The 17411-nt window shown below is 44.0% G+C and overlaps 1 protein-coding gene across 5 annotated transcripts in view; it reads left to right on the top strand.

Annotated features, from left to right (window-relative positions):
* LOC137427075 (protein Jade-1) overlaps positions 1–14639 on the top strand; it is a 52266-nt gene extending 37627 nt beyond the window's left edge. For all 5 annotated transcript variants that reach the window (XM_068116259.2, XM_068116218.2, XM_068116236.2 and 2 more), the window contains 5 exons: positions 2006–2284; positions 4551–4793; positions 10646–10766; positions 11179–11328; positions 13464–14639. In XM_068116259.2, the coding sequence (XP_067972360.1) occupies positions 2006–2284; positions 4551–4793; positions 10646–10766; positions 11179–11328; positions 13464–14212 (1542 nt within the window). In that variant the 3' untranslated portion in view covers positions 14213–14639. The remainder of the gene's footprint in view (positions 1–2005; positions 2285–4550; positions 4794–10645; positions 10767–11178; positions 11329–13463) is intronic.
* Positions 14640–17411: the final 2772 nt, after the last annotated feature.

The following is a 17411-nucleotide window of genomic DNA, read 5'->3' as shown; positions in this document are numbered from 1 at the left end:
TCACAAAATCTTAGCTTATTCCACACACAAATCCTTAAATGGCCCGAACAATATTATTGGCACCTTTTAGAAGTTGTTAGAAATAATTAAATTTCAAGCAGGTGATTCTCCTTTATTTTGGAATTGAACTCGCCTATGATGAGTTGTAAGTGCCTGCAATATAAAGATCACTCATTCAACCAGTTTGAACAGAGAAAAGGAGTCATTCTGCTGTTTTGTGTCACTGTGTGTACCGCAATGAGCATGGAGAAAACAACAACACAGCAACAACATGCATTTTAAGGCCATTTTCCCTGCTAGAGCGGGGGTTAGCCTTGCGGTCCCCATGACAATCTTCTCCAAATATTTGAATTTGAAAAAATTTGAATGGAGAAAAGAAAAAAAACAAAAACCAGAGAATTGTCTGAGGAGGTCAGACACAAGATTGTAGCAAAGCGTGGACAACCTCAAGGCTACAAGTCCATCTCCAGAGACCTTGATGTTCCTGCGTCTACCGTACGCAATGTTATCAGGAAATTTAAGGCCCATGGCACTGTCGCCAACCTCAATGGCACTGTCGCCAACCTCAATGGCACTGTAGACGTGGCCGCAAGAGAAAACTTGATCAAATATTGCAGCGAAGGATTGTTTGAATGGTTGAGAAAGCACCTCTATCAACTGCCAAAGAGATTCAAGCTGACCTTCAGACACAAGGTACAATAGTTTCAACTCGCACCATCTGTCGCCAACTTGATGAAAGGGGATTATGTGGTAGGAGACCCAGGAGGACCCCACTGCTGCTGAGAGAGAGACATAAGAAAGCCCGACTGGAGTTTGCCAAAACACACCTGAAAAAGCCAAAATCCTTCTGGGAGAATGTCCTGTTGACAGATGAGGCCAAATTTGAGCTTTTTCGTAAAGCACATATAAATCTCTATGTTCACAGAAAACAATATATAGCCTTCAAAGAAAAGAACACCTTCCCTACAGTCAAACATGGAGGATGTTCAGTGATGTTTTGGGGTTGTTGTGCTTCCTCTGGCACTGGGTGCCTTGAATGTATGCATGGCATCATGAAATCAGATTACCGAGGCATTTTCGAGTGCAATGTTCAACCGAGTATCCGTCAAGAAAGCTGGGTCTCCATCAATGGTCATTGGTCATGCAGCAGGACAATGACCCCAAACACACTTCAAAAAGCACCCAGGAGTGGTTCAACACAAAACGCTGGACTGTTCTGAAGTGGCCAGGAATGAGTCCAGATCTAAATCCCATTGAACACCTGTGGGGAGATCTGAAAGCAGCAGTTGGGAGAAGGCATCCTTCAAATCTGTGAGAGCTGGAGCAGTTTGCACAAGAAGAGTGGGCCAAACTGCCAGTAGAGAGGTGTAGGAAGCTCATTCATGGCTATAGAAAGCGCTTGACTGCAGTTATTCTGTCTAAAGGCTGTGCTACCAAATATTAAGTCGAGGGTGTCAATAATTTTGTCATTGCCATTTCTTTTTATTTTCTGATTTAAAAGGATATTATATTAAGTTCTGAATCAAAAACAAAGGTTCTGTAATATTAACAATGAAATAAAGAATTGTGGAGACCAATTGCTTTTGTCAATTTAAACTTATTTTTAGAGGGGATTGTGAGTTATTTGAAAAATGTGCAAGAGTGCGAATATTTTTGGCCATGACTGTGCTGTCTCCAACCTGCTTTACAGAGCATATGTTTTTGGGTTGTGTGTAAAATTTGCTCAAAACAACCTGGCCTACATACAGTGACAGACTACAAATATTCCTCAGCTTCGTTTCTTCTATTTACGTGTAATATTTGATTTTAAAAGATTTCGGGTTGTGTAAACCACATCTCTATTACTGATCTACTTCGTATGAAAATGTTTTTACCTTTAAAAAAAACAATCTTTTTATTGTTATTGTTTTATTTTTGGAGGGCTGTGTAATGTAAGCTGAACTAATTTATCTGGGATGATGGAGAGTAAATGTTATTGCATGTGTGCGTCTGTGTGTGTGTGCAGTGTTCTGTAAAGAGCTGCATCATAGCATTTCATGTCACCTGTGCGTTTGAGAGTGGCCTTGAGATGCGGGCAGCACTGGAAGGCTCAGAGCAGGTTAAGTTCAAAGCTTTCTGTGCTAAGCATGGGCGAAAGAAAGTCTCAGCGGGTACTGAAGGAGCAAGAACATTAGCACATGAAGGATCTCAAGATGAAGGAGCAGCGCATACATCTAGTGCAGTGGAAAAACAAACTGCGGAGGAACTCAGCAATTTGCGTGCACGGAAGCTGCAGCAGCTCAAGGTGAGGAAGCTGCCAATTCTGTCAGGAATTTGAATTGCGAGTATCATGCAAGGGATTGTGATTTTATTTATGACTAGTACACCCGTCCCCTTCGGGGGTGGCAGGAATGGTCATTCCTCTCTGGAATATATAGATTACAGTACATCTACGGTTGGGCCTCAAGAACATTGGGAGCGAAGAGGTGGAGGGGGGGAAAAAAACGCCACGATAAAGCTATCTTAACACGGATATACACCTCAACACACAAATACATTGGTGGGGAAAACCTCCTTGGGGAGTGGGGAAATGAATTCGCTACAACCTTCATTGTGCGACCCTTAGTCCTTCTGTCAAGGTTGGTTGAGATTGGATAAGTAACGACCGAATGTATTGTGGGCAAAAATCGTCAGACAGACAGACAGACACCAAATTGCGCTTTCTCGGATGCTGGTGTGATCATTTTTTGATGCCTGTACAAGTGCAGTATATTTTGGCTTATAAGTCGATACATTTTTTTGCCGGAAGTGCGTGTCTTGACTTGTACTCAGAACCGACATATCTATGATTTAAGACATTTAATTGCACAAGTGAAAAAAAAAATAGCAGTGTGATCTTTTCTTAAACAAGTTGTATAATTGTTAATTTGAAGTTTCCACAATGTCATGCATGAATTCCGAGAGGACATTGAGCAGACGAGATGTTCTCATGCACGTGGTGTTATAATGGGGTTGTGTTGTTATAATGAGCACATTTTCGGCCACCCGAGCACAACTTTAACCTCACTTAACTGCATATTAGAGATAAATATTAAACAGATCAATAAAGAACACAAATGATATACACATCATCATGTCGCCCCGCCGTTACGGCGTTGGTGTTCAATTCTTGTGAACCCGCTTGTGGCTATACAGTCCGAGTGCCGATTTGCATCGGCCTCCACAAGTTGTACAAATCCATTTAGAGTCTGCAGGCACCGGTTGCCGCTCGCGTTCCTAAAGTTTTCTCCGGGCTTCTTTGGCGGCATCTATACGACCCTTTTCCGCAGAGTCGCATCGTGTATGGATCAAGCTACGCCATTTCGGTCGATCACTGGACAGAGCTTGTAAATTGTCGAGCGGGATGTCACATTCTTTCAAATATGCACGCAGTGTATCCTTGAAACGCAGTTTGGGCCGGCCCACTGATCTCTCTCCTTCGTGCAGTTCTCCCATAAAAATAAAACGTGGGATCCTGTCTGCGTCCATCCTCATCACATGGCCGACCCAACGGAGCTGGGCCTTTTGCAGGGTGCATGTGATGGATTGCATTTCAGCTCACTCGAGTACTTCCGTATCCGGCACGAGATCGGACCAGTGGATGCCTAGAATTTGTCGTAGGCATCGGGAATGAAAGCCATTCAGTCTGCGAAGGTGGCGTGCATAGCAATTCCAAGATTCGGCTCCGTACAGGAGAGAGGGGATGACAACTGCTTTGTACACGGCCAATTTTGTATTCAACTGGCCAATTAAATGAACAGTTACTGTGACATGGGCATTTACCAAAATGTAGGACCGAGATTGCTTGTCAGGATTGGAGAGGTGCGGGTGTGTGGGGGTTACAGGGAGGGAGAGGCAGGCTTTTATTTCTCAGACAGACTGCTCAAGTAATCTGTAGGCTGGGAAGGCAAAGGGGAGGAAAGCCCGCAGCAGTACGGCACTCCCCTCGCCCTGATAAGGTTTTTGGATGAGGCACGAGGTGAATCTTGAATCGATAAATCTCCAATGATACAATCGAACGGGCCACGCGACAAATCCGGAGACAACTACCTCTAACATAGACATCTTCATACAATTGTTACTGTTGCCACCTATGACAAAAATGTCAAAGGATGTCTTGATGGCAATCGATAAAAGGTTTGTGGTGTTGTGTTGTGGTGTCATTCCTTCCTGCCTTGTTTGGTTGTTTTTTGGGGGGGGGGGAAAAATCGCTTTTTGAAAACGTTTTTTTCTGACTTTGTATGATGAAGGACTGTCAGATAAAAATAATCAGTGAAGACTAAACAAAAGATGTATTTTAATTGTTGAAATTCATATAATAGTTGCATATTGCATGAAATATAACAAAAATTCAAATGTGCTTTGTCCATTCACATCAACCAAACAAGTGTCTGGCCAGATGATTTTCGCTACACTTTTGCTTGTTACATAACTTTTTTCGAAGGGTATACTGATGTTTATGTTAATGATTTGCTGTTGTTTTAAAAAAATTGTTTGTTCAAATATTGATTATATCAATTCTGTACATTCAGGAGGAGTTCTACACACTCGTGCGCCCGGCAGATGTGGTAGGGAGCTTGCATCTTCCTGATCTATCTGTTGACCTCGTTTTTAATTACTGGAAGTTGAAGCGCCAAGCAGCACGCTGCCGCCCCCTGCTGCATCTTTCTGAGATGGCCATTTCGGATGCTGGGGTTTCCAATGCTGAAGGAGAAGCAGATAGTCTGGCGCGGCGTGTCCGTATGTTCATGCATCTTCGCCAGGATCTGGAGAGGGTACGCACGTGAGCTTTCTGCCATAAAAATCAGAGGCACATAAAGCTGGAAATATTTTGCAATGGATTGTGAATGGAGGATCTTGTATGTCGGTTGCAGAAGGGTGCCTCTTCCACAAGCCCCTTTTGCAATGGTATTTGCACAAATGCAATGGAAACGTTCTCATGTTGGTGCTATCTCGATCTATATACTGCATGCGCATTTTAGTTGTCAGACAATTTGCACCCATTGTTTTGATTTTCATTGGGTTGATGGTGTCGCGATAATATTGTCGCATCCCCTGTAGTGAACACCACAGGGTGACAGATGGCCAACCAAGCTTTAACTCCGAGGCGTATACTCAACTATGGCGGTTCCTTTTACACACGCACGGGGGTGGTGGGTAACAATGCTTACCTGCACGGACGGACGCTGTACGGGGGTTATCCGATCCCCACAACAATTAAACGTACAAGACAGGACAATCAACAATACAACAATTAAAATGCAACAAATAATGGTTTAATAAAATAAATGCCAGGATAACAAAGAATGTGTGGTAAAACTAATTCCTAATTGAGGCGCCCCTATACGGACTCAAATACAGACATGGGGAGAAATAAATGAAAGTAAAAACATGTGTAATGTATTTGCCTGGTACTCAGCCCTGGTCTCCTTGACCATCCGGGGTCTTCAAAGTTCCCGCGTCCCTCGGGAAAACACGCATTGGCGCAAAGTTGCGTTCACCGCCAGCTGCCGACGCGAAGTGAGCAGGCCAGAGCTCCTCCCTCGTCCTTCCCGCTCGGCTGCACTGAGCCCCGATGTTCCTTTCAGGTGCACACTGCACCAAGCACAGCCGGCCGTCACGAAGCCAGCACCAAGGAGAGGAAATTGCGTCCGCCTTTCGTGTATCCCGGAACAGAGGGATAAGTGCAACTGCACGCGGTGGAAGCCAGGACCAAGAGTGTGTCCGCTCACAATAAAACCCAGTGCAAGAGAGAGCAAAAATGGCGGGACGTGTCCTTTTTGTCACTGGCGCTAGAATGTTCTCTCTGACGTCGCCCGCGCTCCAATCGTGCCGCGCCATCGCATCGCTCCATGGCCATCCTGACCAATCGTTCCTCTCGGGGTGGGGCCTCACGGCCTTTTTTGCTGCCCTTTGAGATGACTCGGCTGGGTGGCATTCGTGGTAGAATGTCCGGATCCGGTCGGCGATCACTTTATTTAATTTAAGCGCTGATCTTATGGCTGGTGTTGTAAGTGTCATAAAGAACACAGAGGCAACGACACACAGGGAATCTACCCTTATACCCTAACTAATTAGCATAGCTCCACCCCTCACATGGAGACAAATATACATTGCACGACATCCGTCCCGACTGGCAGGAAGGTTTCTACACGGCATACGGAGCACACTACCCTATACAATCTACCTGGACTAAGGTATTCCATTGCCTACCCCCATAAACATAACAATATTGTTGCGGATCTCGGAGTACGGCGCTCCCCTTACCGAGGGGGGGTTAATCCCCTCGTCTATTAAGCTGGCCGTCCGAGTCCTGGAGCTATGACGTCACTTCCGGTCAGCGCTGAATAGGGTGGTAGGCCAATTGCTCCTATTACCTAATTACCAGCGCCTTCCGGTAAGCGAGGAAATGAGCCGCGGCTGTAATGGACACGCCGAGCAAAGCGAGCCAAGACTCAGGCCGTTAACAAAGACTAGACCCGATTATAAGCGGTTCCTATATCGTGCCACCGGTATTCATTTGGGAAAAGACTAAAGCGATCGGATGAGAAGAAATCAGATAAAGGAGGAACACAGAATTTATTGTACAAGAATGAAGAGGAAACGCAAGAGGTAATGTACAGTTGAAGAGGAAGAAGCAGTAACACAGGGCAGCCTTATACAGTCTTATATTATCACTCCCAGGACAGAACAAACACACTTACACAAAAAGGTGGTGGTGGTGGTGGGAAGGAAGAGAAGGGTCCGGGCAGGTGGTAGGTAGGCGTCGATGATAGGCGGTGAGGCCCGGCTCCGACCTCGCGCTCCGGTCCACGCTCCGGGTGTTCACTTGTACCGCGGCACGAGCGGCCGGCAGCTTCGCGTGGCGTTTAACGTGAGCGGACAATTATATCGCGGGGGGTGGGGGGGGGGGGCAAGTCTGGGCTGCGGCGTACGTCATAAATTGTCCCTTAGCCTTCGGCCAGCTGTGCGCCTCCAATGGTCCGTGACAACGGCAAGCAAGGACTCCTTTCTCATCTGTTCGAGTCATTCTCCCGGGCACCTCTCCTCTCATCTCTTTGGCTCATCTCTTGAAGTAGTCCCACGCACCCGCTTATATTGCTCACTCGCGTATCAAGCCGCTTGCCTTTTGGATCCGCCTACCGGTGAGCTGGCCTCGGCCCTGATTGGTTGATGAGGGCTCCATGGCTCCACCTTTGACAGCCAGTTGACAGGGGGCCACGCCTCCTCCCGGCGCTCCGCCCTTCTTCTCCAAGATGAGCACATGTCTAATGGCGTTTTGTGCAGCAAACGCTGTTATAATAAAATCACGTGAGAGCATTGGGAGGGACAAACCCCGACTGTAGGTGCTACTGGCACTTTCGAGAGAGAGAGAGATTGGGGGTAATTGAAGGGGCCTAGGTTATTTGATTAATACAACGCAGATTCAAACTATTGGGAACAGATCCTTACCTGAAACACATACTAATGAAATAACTAAAGAAGAATCTGTGGTGTGCTACGTGTTGCTCGTGGCCTAACTAGGGTGCGACCTTTGACCTTTACACAAAAATGGGAATATTTGCAGGGGATCATTTATAAGGGATTATTACAATATTTACAAAGTGGAGGGTTCTAAAAACCACAACACCGCAACATGCATTGGCGCAAAGTCGCGTACACCGCCAGCTGCCGACGTGAAGTGAACAGGCCAGAGCTCCTCCCTCGTCCTTCCCGCTCGGCTGCACCGAGCCCCGATGTTCCTTTCAGGCGCACACCGCACCAAGCACAGCTGGCCGTCACGAAGCCAGCACCAAGGAGAGGAAATTGCGTCCGCCTTTCGTGTATCCCGGAACAGAGGGATAAGTGTAACTGCACGCGGTGGAAGCCAGGACTAAGAGTGTGTCCGCTCACAATAAAACCCAGTGCAAGAGAGAGCGGAAATGGTGGGACGTGTCCTTTTTGTCCCTGGCGCTAAATGTTCTCTCTCGCCCGCGCTCCAATCGTGCCGCGCCATCACATCGCTCCATGGCCATCCTGACCAATCGTTCCTCTCGGGGCGGGGCCTCACGGCCTTTCTTGCTGCCCTTTGAGATGACTCGGCTGAGTGGCGTTCGTGGTCGAATTTCCGGATCCGGTCGGGGATCGCTTTATTTAATTTAAGCGCTGATCTTATGACTGGTGTTGTAAGTGTCATAAAGAACACAGAGGCAATGGCACACAGGGAATCTACCCTTATACCCTAACTAATTAGAATAGCTCCACCCCTCACATGGAGACAAATATACATTGCACGACATCCGGCCCTACTTGCAGGAAGGTTTCTACACGGCATACGGAGCACACTACCCTATACAATCTACCTGGACTAAGGTATTCCATTGCCCTACCCGCATAAACATAACAATATTATCATTACTCCATGGTTTGGGTATCTTTGTTTTCTTTTATTTTTGCTTCATGAATTCCAGAGAAATGTCAAATATCATATTGCTCTTACTTGACATGAATGATTCATTTTCACAAATGTTAGGCTTTGCTAGGCTACCTGTGTACATGTACATGTATTTACCAGCCTCTGTTACCAAATCTTCCTTCTACATTTTGCTGTTCGTTGTGCACACCAGGTATTTCGTTGTCACTTCCCTCACTCTGTCTAAATCAACATCATTATCCACAGAAAATGAATTCCCATCATCACCAGTATGCAACCATGTCCAGGAATGCAGCATCAAATTTGTTTTCAGTTACATGAAGATGTCAGTTCAGCCATTTCGCATGCCCAGGATCCTAAAGTTATCTAATTTAACCACAACAATTGAAGAATGTATAGATACCTTGCAGCAAATGCTGCTCGAGCAAACTGTGTTTCAAAATACCATTTGCAGTATTTATAGTATGCCCTGCAGTGCACGTCGGCTCACCAGCTCGACTAACGGCAGACTTGGTCACATTTCAAACTGGCTAGTCCAAGGTGCACTGCCACGATGGACCGCACACACGATGTGTACAGGCTGCCCGTACACATGCGACATGGTCACGCTAGCCCGTATACACCCTTCCACACTAATCGGTGGTGCTGCTGGCGACCAAGGGGTGCTGGTGCAGTGGCTCCCTCTCATTTTGAGGAGTACTACATGTGTACCAAGTTTGATGCTTTTACCACAATTTGCACAACTCACCATGTATCTTACCGAAATATGCCCCACTATTAGGCACAGTTCAATAAACACGTCTATTTTTACTTTGAATTGATTTTATGCATTTTAATTATGTCCAGGTTATCCGCACCATTACCTGTTGGTGTGTTTGTCTACAAAGAGATGCACTGTAATGTATAGTTTTCATTCTATGGCATTCATAAGATTATGTCACATGTATGCTCTTTTACGCTGCAATTAAATAGGGTTGTAAATTATGCATTTTAAATAAATATTGTAAACTATATTTTAGGTAGTAGGTTGCAGACAACAACCACCCAGGGTCGTACTACCGTCCTGATTTATGAGCTTTAAAGTGGTGCCTGAACCATGTTAAACTCTCCATGTCAGGATTGCTTGTCTTACTTACGGTCTCACTCAAACTCTAGCTTTAATCGAGCTAGCTTTGTTCTCTTTCTCGCAAACAAACATCATACACTTTTCTTCTCTTTTATTTTAGGCCTGGCCTCGATGAGGGCTATACAGTCCGTGCCTGGAGCCTTCAACATAAAAAAAAAATTGCAATATTATAAATCTATGAGGTAGTCGTACTTTGTGAACGTTTTTGCCTGGACAAATATCCAGGTGATGCTCAGCATTGTTAAATGATCTGTCTTCTTGTCTCCATGCTTGTTGAAAAAGAAAACGGGGGGATATTGTAATCAGCTCTATCTGGGTGTCAATCTGTTTCTTCCGAAACGGTTGTGCAGAAATTCATCAAACTTGGTCGTTATGAGCACCACGTGGCAAGAAGGCGCGAAGGCAGTACCATTTTGGCCCCGCCCTCTGTTTACAAAAGCCCGTTCATAAAAAGATTGTACTTGATAATCATGTTTCATCTTTCGAACATTCGATGCATTCACACAAACGCGGCTTTTCTGAACATGCTAGCGCAAAGCACGAAATGCAGGAAATCAGACCTCGAGAGTTGATTTATTCGCTCCGGCACTCTTCTGCCATTTCACACGTTATTCTCCCCACGGGGTACAATATTAATAGTTGATATAACCGACGATGTAATAGCGAGTTATTGGTAGATAAATCACGACGTTCTGTGAAGCCTTGGTATCTAACTAGTATCTGTTATAGCAAAACAATATTTACCAGGATGACGTTAAGTGGGGACACCCTATGAATATCCATTCAATATGTTGCAATCTTTTTGGATTTGACCCCTGGTTCATGCCCCAGGGTTGGGGACTTTTTGTCACAGGGATCAAAATGGGAAAAAATTTTAACTCAAAATTTGATGTTGGGACATTCCTGGTGGAACTTTTTGCCAACTTTCAACTTTGCTTTTGGTGGGAAGCATGGTGTTTTGCGATGGCGTGCCACTCTGGTTATATTTGTTAATTCTTCCTACCCTTTTTACTCCCCTTTCCGTTGTTTGGTACCAGTGGACACAGGCAGGTCTGACTTCCTTTCCCGTTTCATATTGCTATTTGCAGGTGCGTAACCTCTGCTACATGGTGACACGCAGAGAAAAGCTGAAGAGCTCCCATAATAAACTGCTGCAGCAGATCTTCAACACGCGTGCACGACTTGCTGAAAGGCAACAGCATCACACGGGTGAGCTGTGTTTTGGTTAGTCATTGATAAGCATTGATTTTTTTGATGGTTAGTCATTGATTAGTTGGTCGTGTTTGTGAGCTTGATAATCACCATTCTGGTGGGTATGTCTTTTGCCCCAATTAGGATGATGGAAACAAAAATTAGATGAGCATTTGGACTATGGAAACTGGATGTAATTATTTTTGAATGCATCTTCACCCCAAAGGGGGAGGGGAGTGTGGGAAGCAGTTGTGAATGAAAACTTCGGGAAAAAAACGTTGAAGTTGCATATTTAGCTGATATCCCATTGAAGTAGATTTCCTTTCTGACAACGATTGTGACAATCAAGGTAACCATGGGAAATGCCAGTACCACCTATTCCAACAAACCATTTTTCACTTTGTGCTGTCCTCTCTTCCTTTTCTCTCAGAGTCGAAACGCACTGGAGCTGGGGTATCCGTGTTTTGTAAGGGAAGGATTAGACTACCTGAAACACCAACACAAACTCTGCCACCAAAGGAGAAAGAACTGAGCCATTCTGGCTCTGTTGTACCAACCAACCCAAGCCATAACCCAACAGGTAAATTTGGCATGCCAATGTTTGCTGTCGATTAATTACCTTTACAAGTTTCGGGAAAAAAACAAAAAAAACCAGGGGAGATTGTGATCAGTTTTGTTTGTTTGTCTGTCTGTCCGTCACGCTATCTCCTCCTAAACGGTTTTGCAGAAATTTACCAACCTTTGTAATTATGACCACCACATGGCAAAAAGGTGCAAGAGCAATATCATTTTCGGCATCCCCCCATGTGGCGGTGTCAAACAGTCAAATACCAAAAAATGTAATTATGGGCACATTTTAAAAGTTTTTTATTTTATTTTAAGAAACTTTGTTTATGCCATCAACATAAACCAGGCTCGGTGGTGTAATGGTTAGAGCATCCGCTCCGAGTCTGGGATGTCGGCAGTTCAAACTCAGGCCAAGTCATGCCAAAGACCCTAAAAATGGTACGTGCTGCTTCCTTGTTTGACGCCCAGCATTAAAAGGATAAGAGCATGGACAATCCCCATTGGTTGGCATCCATGGAGATGAGGAAAGTACTCAGTTTTCACTCAATTTGTTGTACACTGCTCCTTTCCTATTCCATCTCCAGGCGCTGCATGACGTGAGCAAGTGCTTTGGCAAAAACGGTATATATTTTTTGATTAATCAATTAGTTGATTAGTTACTTAATTGTTGATTAATTAAGTACTTATTTATTTCCTTTCACATCTGGGCAATATCTCAGGCACCTTTTGAGCTAAGAAGCTGATATTTGGACATGCCAATGACCAAGTGATTTGGCTGTAAAGGGTATTTTTGATTTATTGATTAATTAATTAATCGATTAATTATTTAATTATTCGATGAATGACTTAATTAATTCTTTTTTTTAAGTTATAGATTCGGATGAAATGGTGGTGGCTTATGTATTCTATTGGCCAATTGATTAATTATTTAATTTTTTTATGATTATTATTTATTTATTTTCATTAATTAATCATTTATTTATTTTCTTTCTCATCTGGGCAATATCTCAGGAACCTTTTGAGCTGGGAAGCTAATATTTGGACATGACAGTGACCAAGTGATGTGGCTATAAAGGATATTTTTGATTTATTGATTAATCATTTAATCGATAAATTATTTATTGATTAATCAATTAATTTTTTAATTTTTTAATTAATGACTTTTAAAATTAAATTTCTAAAAGATACATCTTCGGATGAAGCACTGGTGGTTTAGTTATGCTATTAGCCAATTGATTAAGAAAATATTTTATGACAATCTTTTATTGATTTTAATTATGCAATTAATCAATCAATTATTGTACACCTCTCCCTCCCAATGCAGTCTCTATGAGCCGCGCTGTAGGATATTTAATTATTTGGCATGGGGGCGGTGTACTTTGAATGTATCTGTCCTTGTTTTCAATTTTGTTTGACTGCCAGGCAGACAGACCGAGTGAAGCAATTGCTCTACCACACCGTGTGCATGCATATGGGTGATGACGCTATACAATATTTCCAAATTCAGAGCCAAAGTGCTGCTGAGCTGCAGATTTTTGGAAGTGCAAACAAACTAATTTGTATTCTACTTTGTTCATATATTAAATTTAAGTAAAGTCGCTCAATCATAGACAAACAGACATAACACACAGACAGTGAGTGAACCAATTGCTCCAACCCCGCCCAACCCCACAGGCCTTGCACCACATGCACGTAGTAATACAGACAACGGCTACTGCCACTACCTTTGTCACTGCTACTACTACTGCTACTTATGTAATTTATATGGGCAGGTGTTGCAGGTTTCATAGCTGATTGCTTTTCTCACCCAGTTAATTTTTTTCAATCCTGGTATTCAATTTTCTTTTAAGAATGCTTGTAACAAAGCAATTGTAAACAATTTTTTTCTTGGAGGATATTTTGATATTATCTGGGAAGATTTTGACTGGCTGCATCTCCATTTTGTTTTGCAAAGCAGCTGGCAACACCTGCAATGGACACTGTTGAACTCAAATATCTCTTGGTAAAGGAATCTGCAAATGAGAATTGAAATTCCTATGTCATAAGTTAGCAATGAAAATGACAAATACAACTTCATTGACTTTCCTCTAACCAACTTTTACACACTGAAGTTGTCTTTGGTAATCATGCTGCTGTCATCTGTTTCAGGTGCGCTGTTGGTAAAAACACCTGGAATGGGGAAAGGCAGTGTTGGATGGGAGCCTCAGTCCCCAAAATCATCTGGCTCTTCAAAGGGATGGACCATTGATGAGAATGTTGGGGTGGGTATCCGGATTACAGAAGGAACTGAGGGGGAAAGTAATGGTCGAGGAGATCATCGGAATGGGAGGTTGCCCCGGCAGCGAGGAAGAGACGAGGCAAAGGGAAGAGATGGCTTGCTGCTTACGACCAACCACATACATTCTGTGGATGTGGCTGCACCAAAATCCAGACGGCCCAGCAAAGCAGAACGCCGGAAAGGCACAGGCAGCGAAGGACTGGAAGCTGGCTGGTGCAATGGCAATCTTCCAGCTGCAGTCGTGTGTGTTAGCTCGGCTGAACAACTTGCTGCCAAGGCAGCTGTAGCTGCGGCTGTGAGCAAAGGCACAGTGAGAGGAACTCATGGGGACTCATTCGTGCCGCCACCATTACCCGAGGATACTCCACACACTCAGATCAAATTCAGATCCCCTCAGGGTGGCAAAGAAAACAGGGAGGGTGAACGAGAAGGTGTAAACGTGGGGAGAGTAAGGCGTGGGATTGCCTCACAAACCCCAAGGCCCCCATCACCTCCTCCAGCTCCCTCTCCCCGTCCATCACGAAATCCCCCTGCTGCCTCTTTGAGCACCGGCTCAACAAAATACTCGCTCAGAACTGCTATTACTGTATCTCGAGTTCTTGACTCTCTCGTCAGCTAGAAATGTATTCCTACAAGTTTTTGTTTTCACCTATATATTTTTTTTAACTTGCATCCCACTCTGTTTTTACCTCCTTTACTCTTTTTTTCCTCACTGTTTCTTCCACCTCCATTGTAATGCCATCTATAACCTCACCTTTCGTTTATTTACTTCTGTCTCTTCAATGCCTCCATCCCTTGTTGTACCCTCCACTACCTATGGTTCTCAACTACTTTGCTTCCCTTTCTCTTTTTTTTTTTTTTTTTTTTTTTTACATTTCTTAAATCCCATTCATTTTCTTATCCAATCAAGTTCTGTCATCATTATTTCATAGCTCTTGTTTGCTCCTCCAAAATAAATGTACCACCTCCCACAATTGCACTTGATCTTGATTCCATGTCTTTATATTTTAATCATATTTTCACCATTTCCTCTTTTTTTTTTTTTTTTCCACACCAGCTTCAATAACTTTCATCTCCTCCCTCTCTCTCTCTCTCTCTCTACCCCCCCCCTCTCTCTCTCTACCCCCCCTCTCTCTCTCTCTCTCTACCCCCCCTCTCTCTCTCTCTCTACTCTCTCTCCCTCTCGCTCCCTCTCTCTCTTCCCCTCTCTCTCTCTACCCACTCCCTTTCTCTCTACCCCCCCCCCCCCTTTCTCTCTACCTCCTCTCTCTCTCTCTCCCTCTCTCTCTCTCTCTCCCTCTCTCCCTCTCTCCCTCTCTCCCTCTCTCCCTCTCTCCCTCCCGACACTCTCTCTCTCTCTCTCCCTACCCCCACTCTCTCCCTCTCTCTCTACCCCCACTCTCTCTCCTTCCCCCTCTCTCTCTCTCCCTCTCTCTCTACCCCCACTCTCTCTCCTTCCCCCTCTCTCTCACTCATTTCTTCTCTCCCTCACTCCATTCCATAATCTTGTGTCGCACCGTGATGATACCTGCATAATGCATATATGATGTTATTAGTTTCTTTTTTAATCTGGTCTCTATCTCTTACTCTCTCTATCTCGCTACCCCCCACTCTTTCTCTCTACCCCCACTCTCTCTCTCTACCCCCACTCTCTCTCTACTCCCACTCTCTCTCTACCCCCACTCTCTCTCTACCCCCACTCTCTCTCTACCCCCACTCTCTCTACCCCCACTCTCTCTACCCCCACTCTCTCTCTACCCCCACTCTCTCTCTACCCCCAGTCTCTCTCTACCCCCACTCTCTCTCTACCCCCACTCTCTCACTACCCCCACTCTCTCTCTACCCCCACTCTCTCTCTACCCCCCCCTCTATCTCTCTCTCTCTCACTCATTTCTTTTCTCTCACTCCATTCCATAATCTTATGTCGCACCGTGATGATACCTGCATATATGATGTTATTAGTTTCTTTTTTAATCTGGTCTCTATCTCTCACTCTCTCTATCTCGCTACCCCCACTCTCTCTTTCTACCCCCACTCTCTCTTTCTACCCCCACTCTCTCTTTCTACCCCCACTCTCTCTTTCTACCCCCACTCTCTCTTTCTACCCCCACTCTCTCTTTCTACCCCCACTCTCTCTTTCTACCCCCACTCTCTCTCTACCCCCACTCTCTCTACCCCCACTCTATCTCTACCCCCACTCTCTCTCCTTCCCCCCCCCTCTCTCTCACTCATTTCTTTTCTCCCTCACTCCATTCCATAATCTTATGTCGCACCGTGATGATACCTGCATATATGATGTTGTTAGTTTCTTTTTTAATCTGGTGTTTATCTATTCAAAATGCCTTTTCCCCGCCCAAACTAAAAATATATGCTCTTTTTCTGCAACAAAAATATTGTTTAATCTCTGATATTTGAGCAGAGGGAAAATGTTTAAATATAATTATTAATCATTGGTTATCAACTTGACCTTTGGCACACACAAAAAATGTACTTCCTTCATGTTCTAACTCTTTTGTAATGTGTTAACAGGACCAAATTTTTTGATTAATTGGCCGAACAGAGTTGGTGGAAATAATTTCACAGGATTGCTGTTGAAGTGGCTTGCTTTGGTGCAGGAAGCCATGATGCTGTTAATCAAGTTGCAAGATTTTATTCGTAGGTATTGTTATTTGAGGACTCAATGTTTGGGTGAAATTTGGGTCAAAACTTTGCCAGATGTCTTGATTGGCTTGTGCACAGAAACCAGCTTCAATGATCACTTTTGGGTGCATTTTGCTGCGTTGACAGTTCATTGAAACATTTTGAGATTCCAAGCTCACGCATTTACATCTGGGAAACGATTTTTTTTTTTTTACACCAAACTCATTACCGATTGGAATTTGTTGAAGTCACAGAATGCATGCAACTGCAGACGTTTGGGATGTGTTCATTCACTCCAACATTAGGCGTGTTGTTGATTGCTGTATGCTGTTGTGAGAGGGGGGAAATCGAGGCCAAATCTTTAGGTTTTCTTGTTTTGAACCAATTGTTTGAATTGTACAATTTGCTTTTACTGATAATGGATGTAAAACATTGTAGAGGGCTAATTTTGTTCAGCTTGCTAAATATCACAGTTAATCCAAAATAACGACATACAGTATTTTTTTTCCCTATTCTAGCGTCATTTTCCTTTTATGCCTCGCTCTCGCCCCTACCTCTATCGTGCCTTTCCCGTTTTTATTACGTCTCAACATTAACTTAATTATTTCCGAAACTTCATCGCAAACTTTGATTCTCTTGAATCCACTGCTTCAAAGTTGAGCCTGGATGGTGGGCTTATGATTGGATTGGCCGAGAGGCCACCTGAAAATCATAGGTACGTTTTGATTAAATTGTTTGGAACATGGTAAATACGTTACCTGCTGAGGCTCTTAACGCAGGCTTTTGCTTGGAGGAGAGAGGTTTCCTTGTTTGGCAGGTAGGTGGAGGCAGTGACATTGAACTTTTTGTACTTTTAAGGGTTGGTTATAATAAAAATGAAAACTCCTGATGTACATTTTGTAGCATTGCTGAGGCTGTCTTTTTTGTTATCCAGTCTGCAGCCTTAATGGAATGAAGAACATTTGAACCACTGGGTGTGTGATGTAAAATACAAATTGTACATGCTTGCCTCCTCTCCCCCCCCCCCCCCCCTTCTTTTTCCCCTTAATTTTCATGGTTCCTGTTTACATAGTTGTTTATCACATTTTAGCATAAGTATGGTTTGCCTTAGTTTATTTTTTTGTTTTTTTTAAGCTTAACTGGGATGTTTTGAACTGTGAGCCTGAGAATGTACAGAT

Source organism: Myxine glutinosa, chromosome 1 (genome assembly GCF_964187855.1).
Source record: "Myxine glutinosa chromosome 1, kmMyxGlut1.1, whole genome shotgun sequence".
NCBI classification, from domain to species: Eukaryota; Metazoa; Chordata; class Myxini; order Myxiniformes; family Myxinidae; genus Myxine; species Myxine glutinosa.
This window is presented reverse-complemented; position numbering and strand designations above follow the sequence as displayed.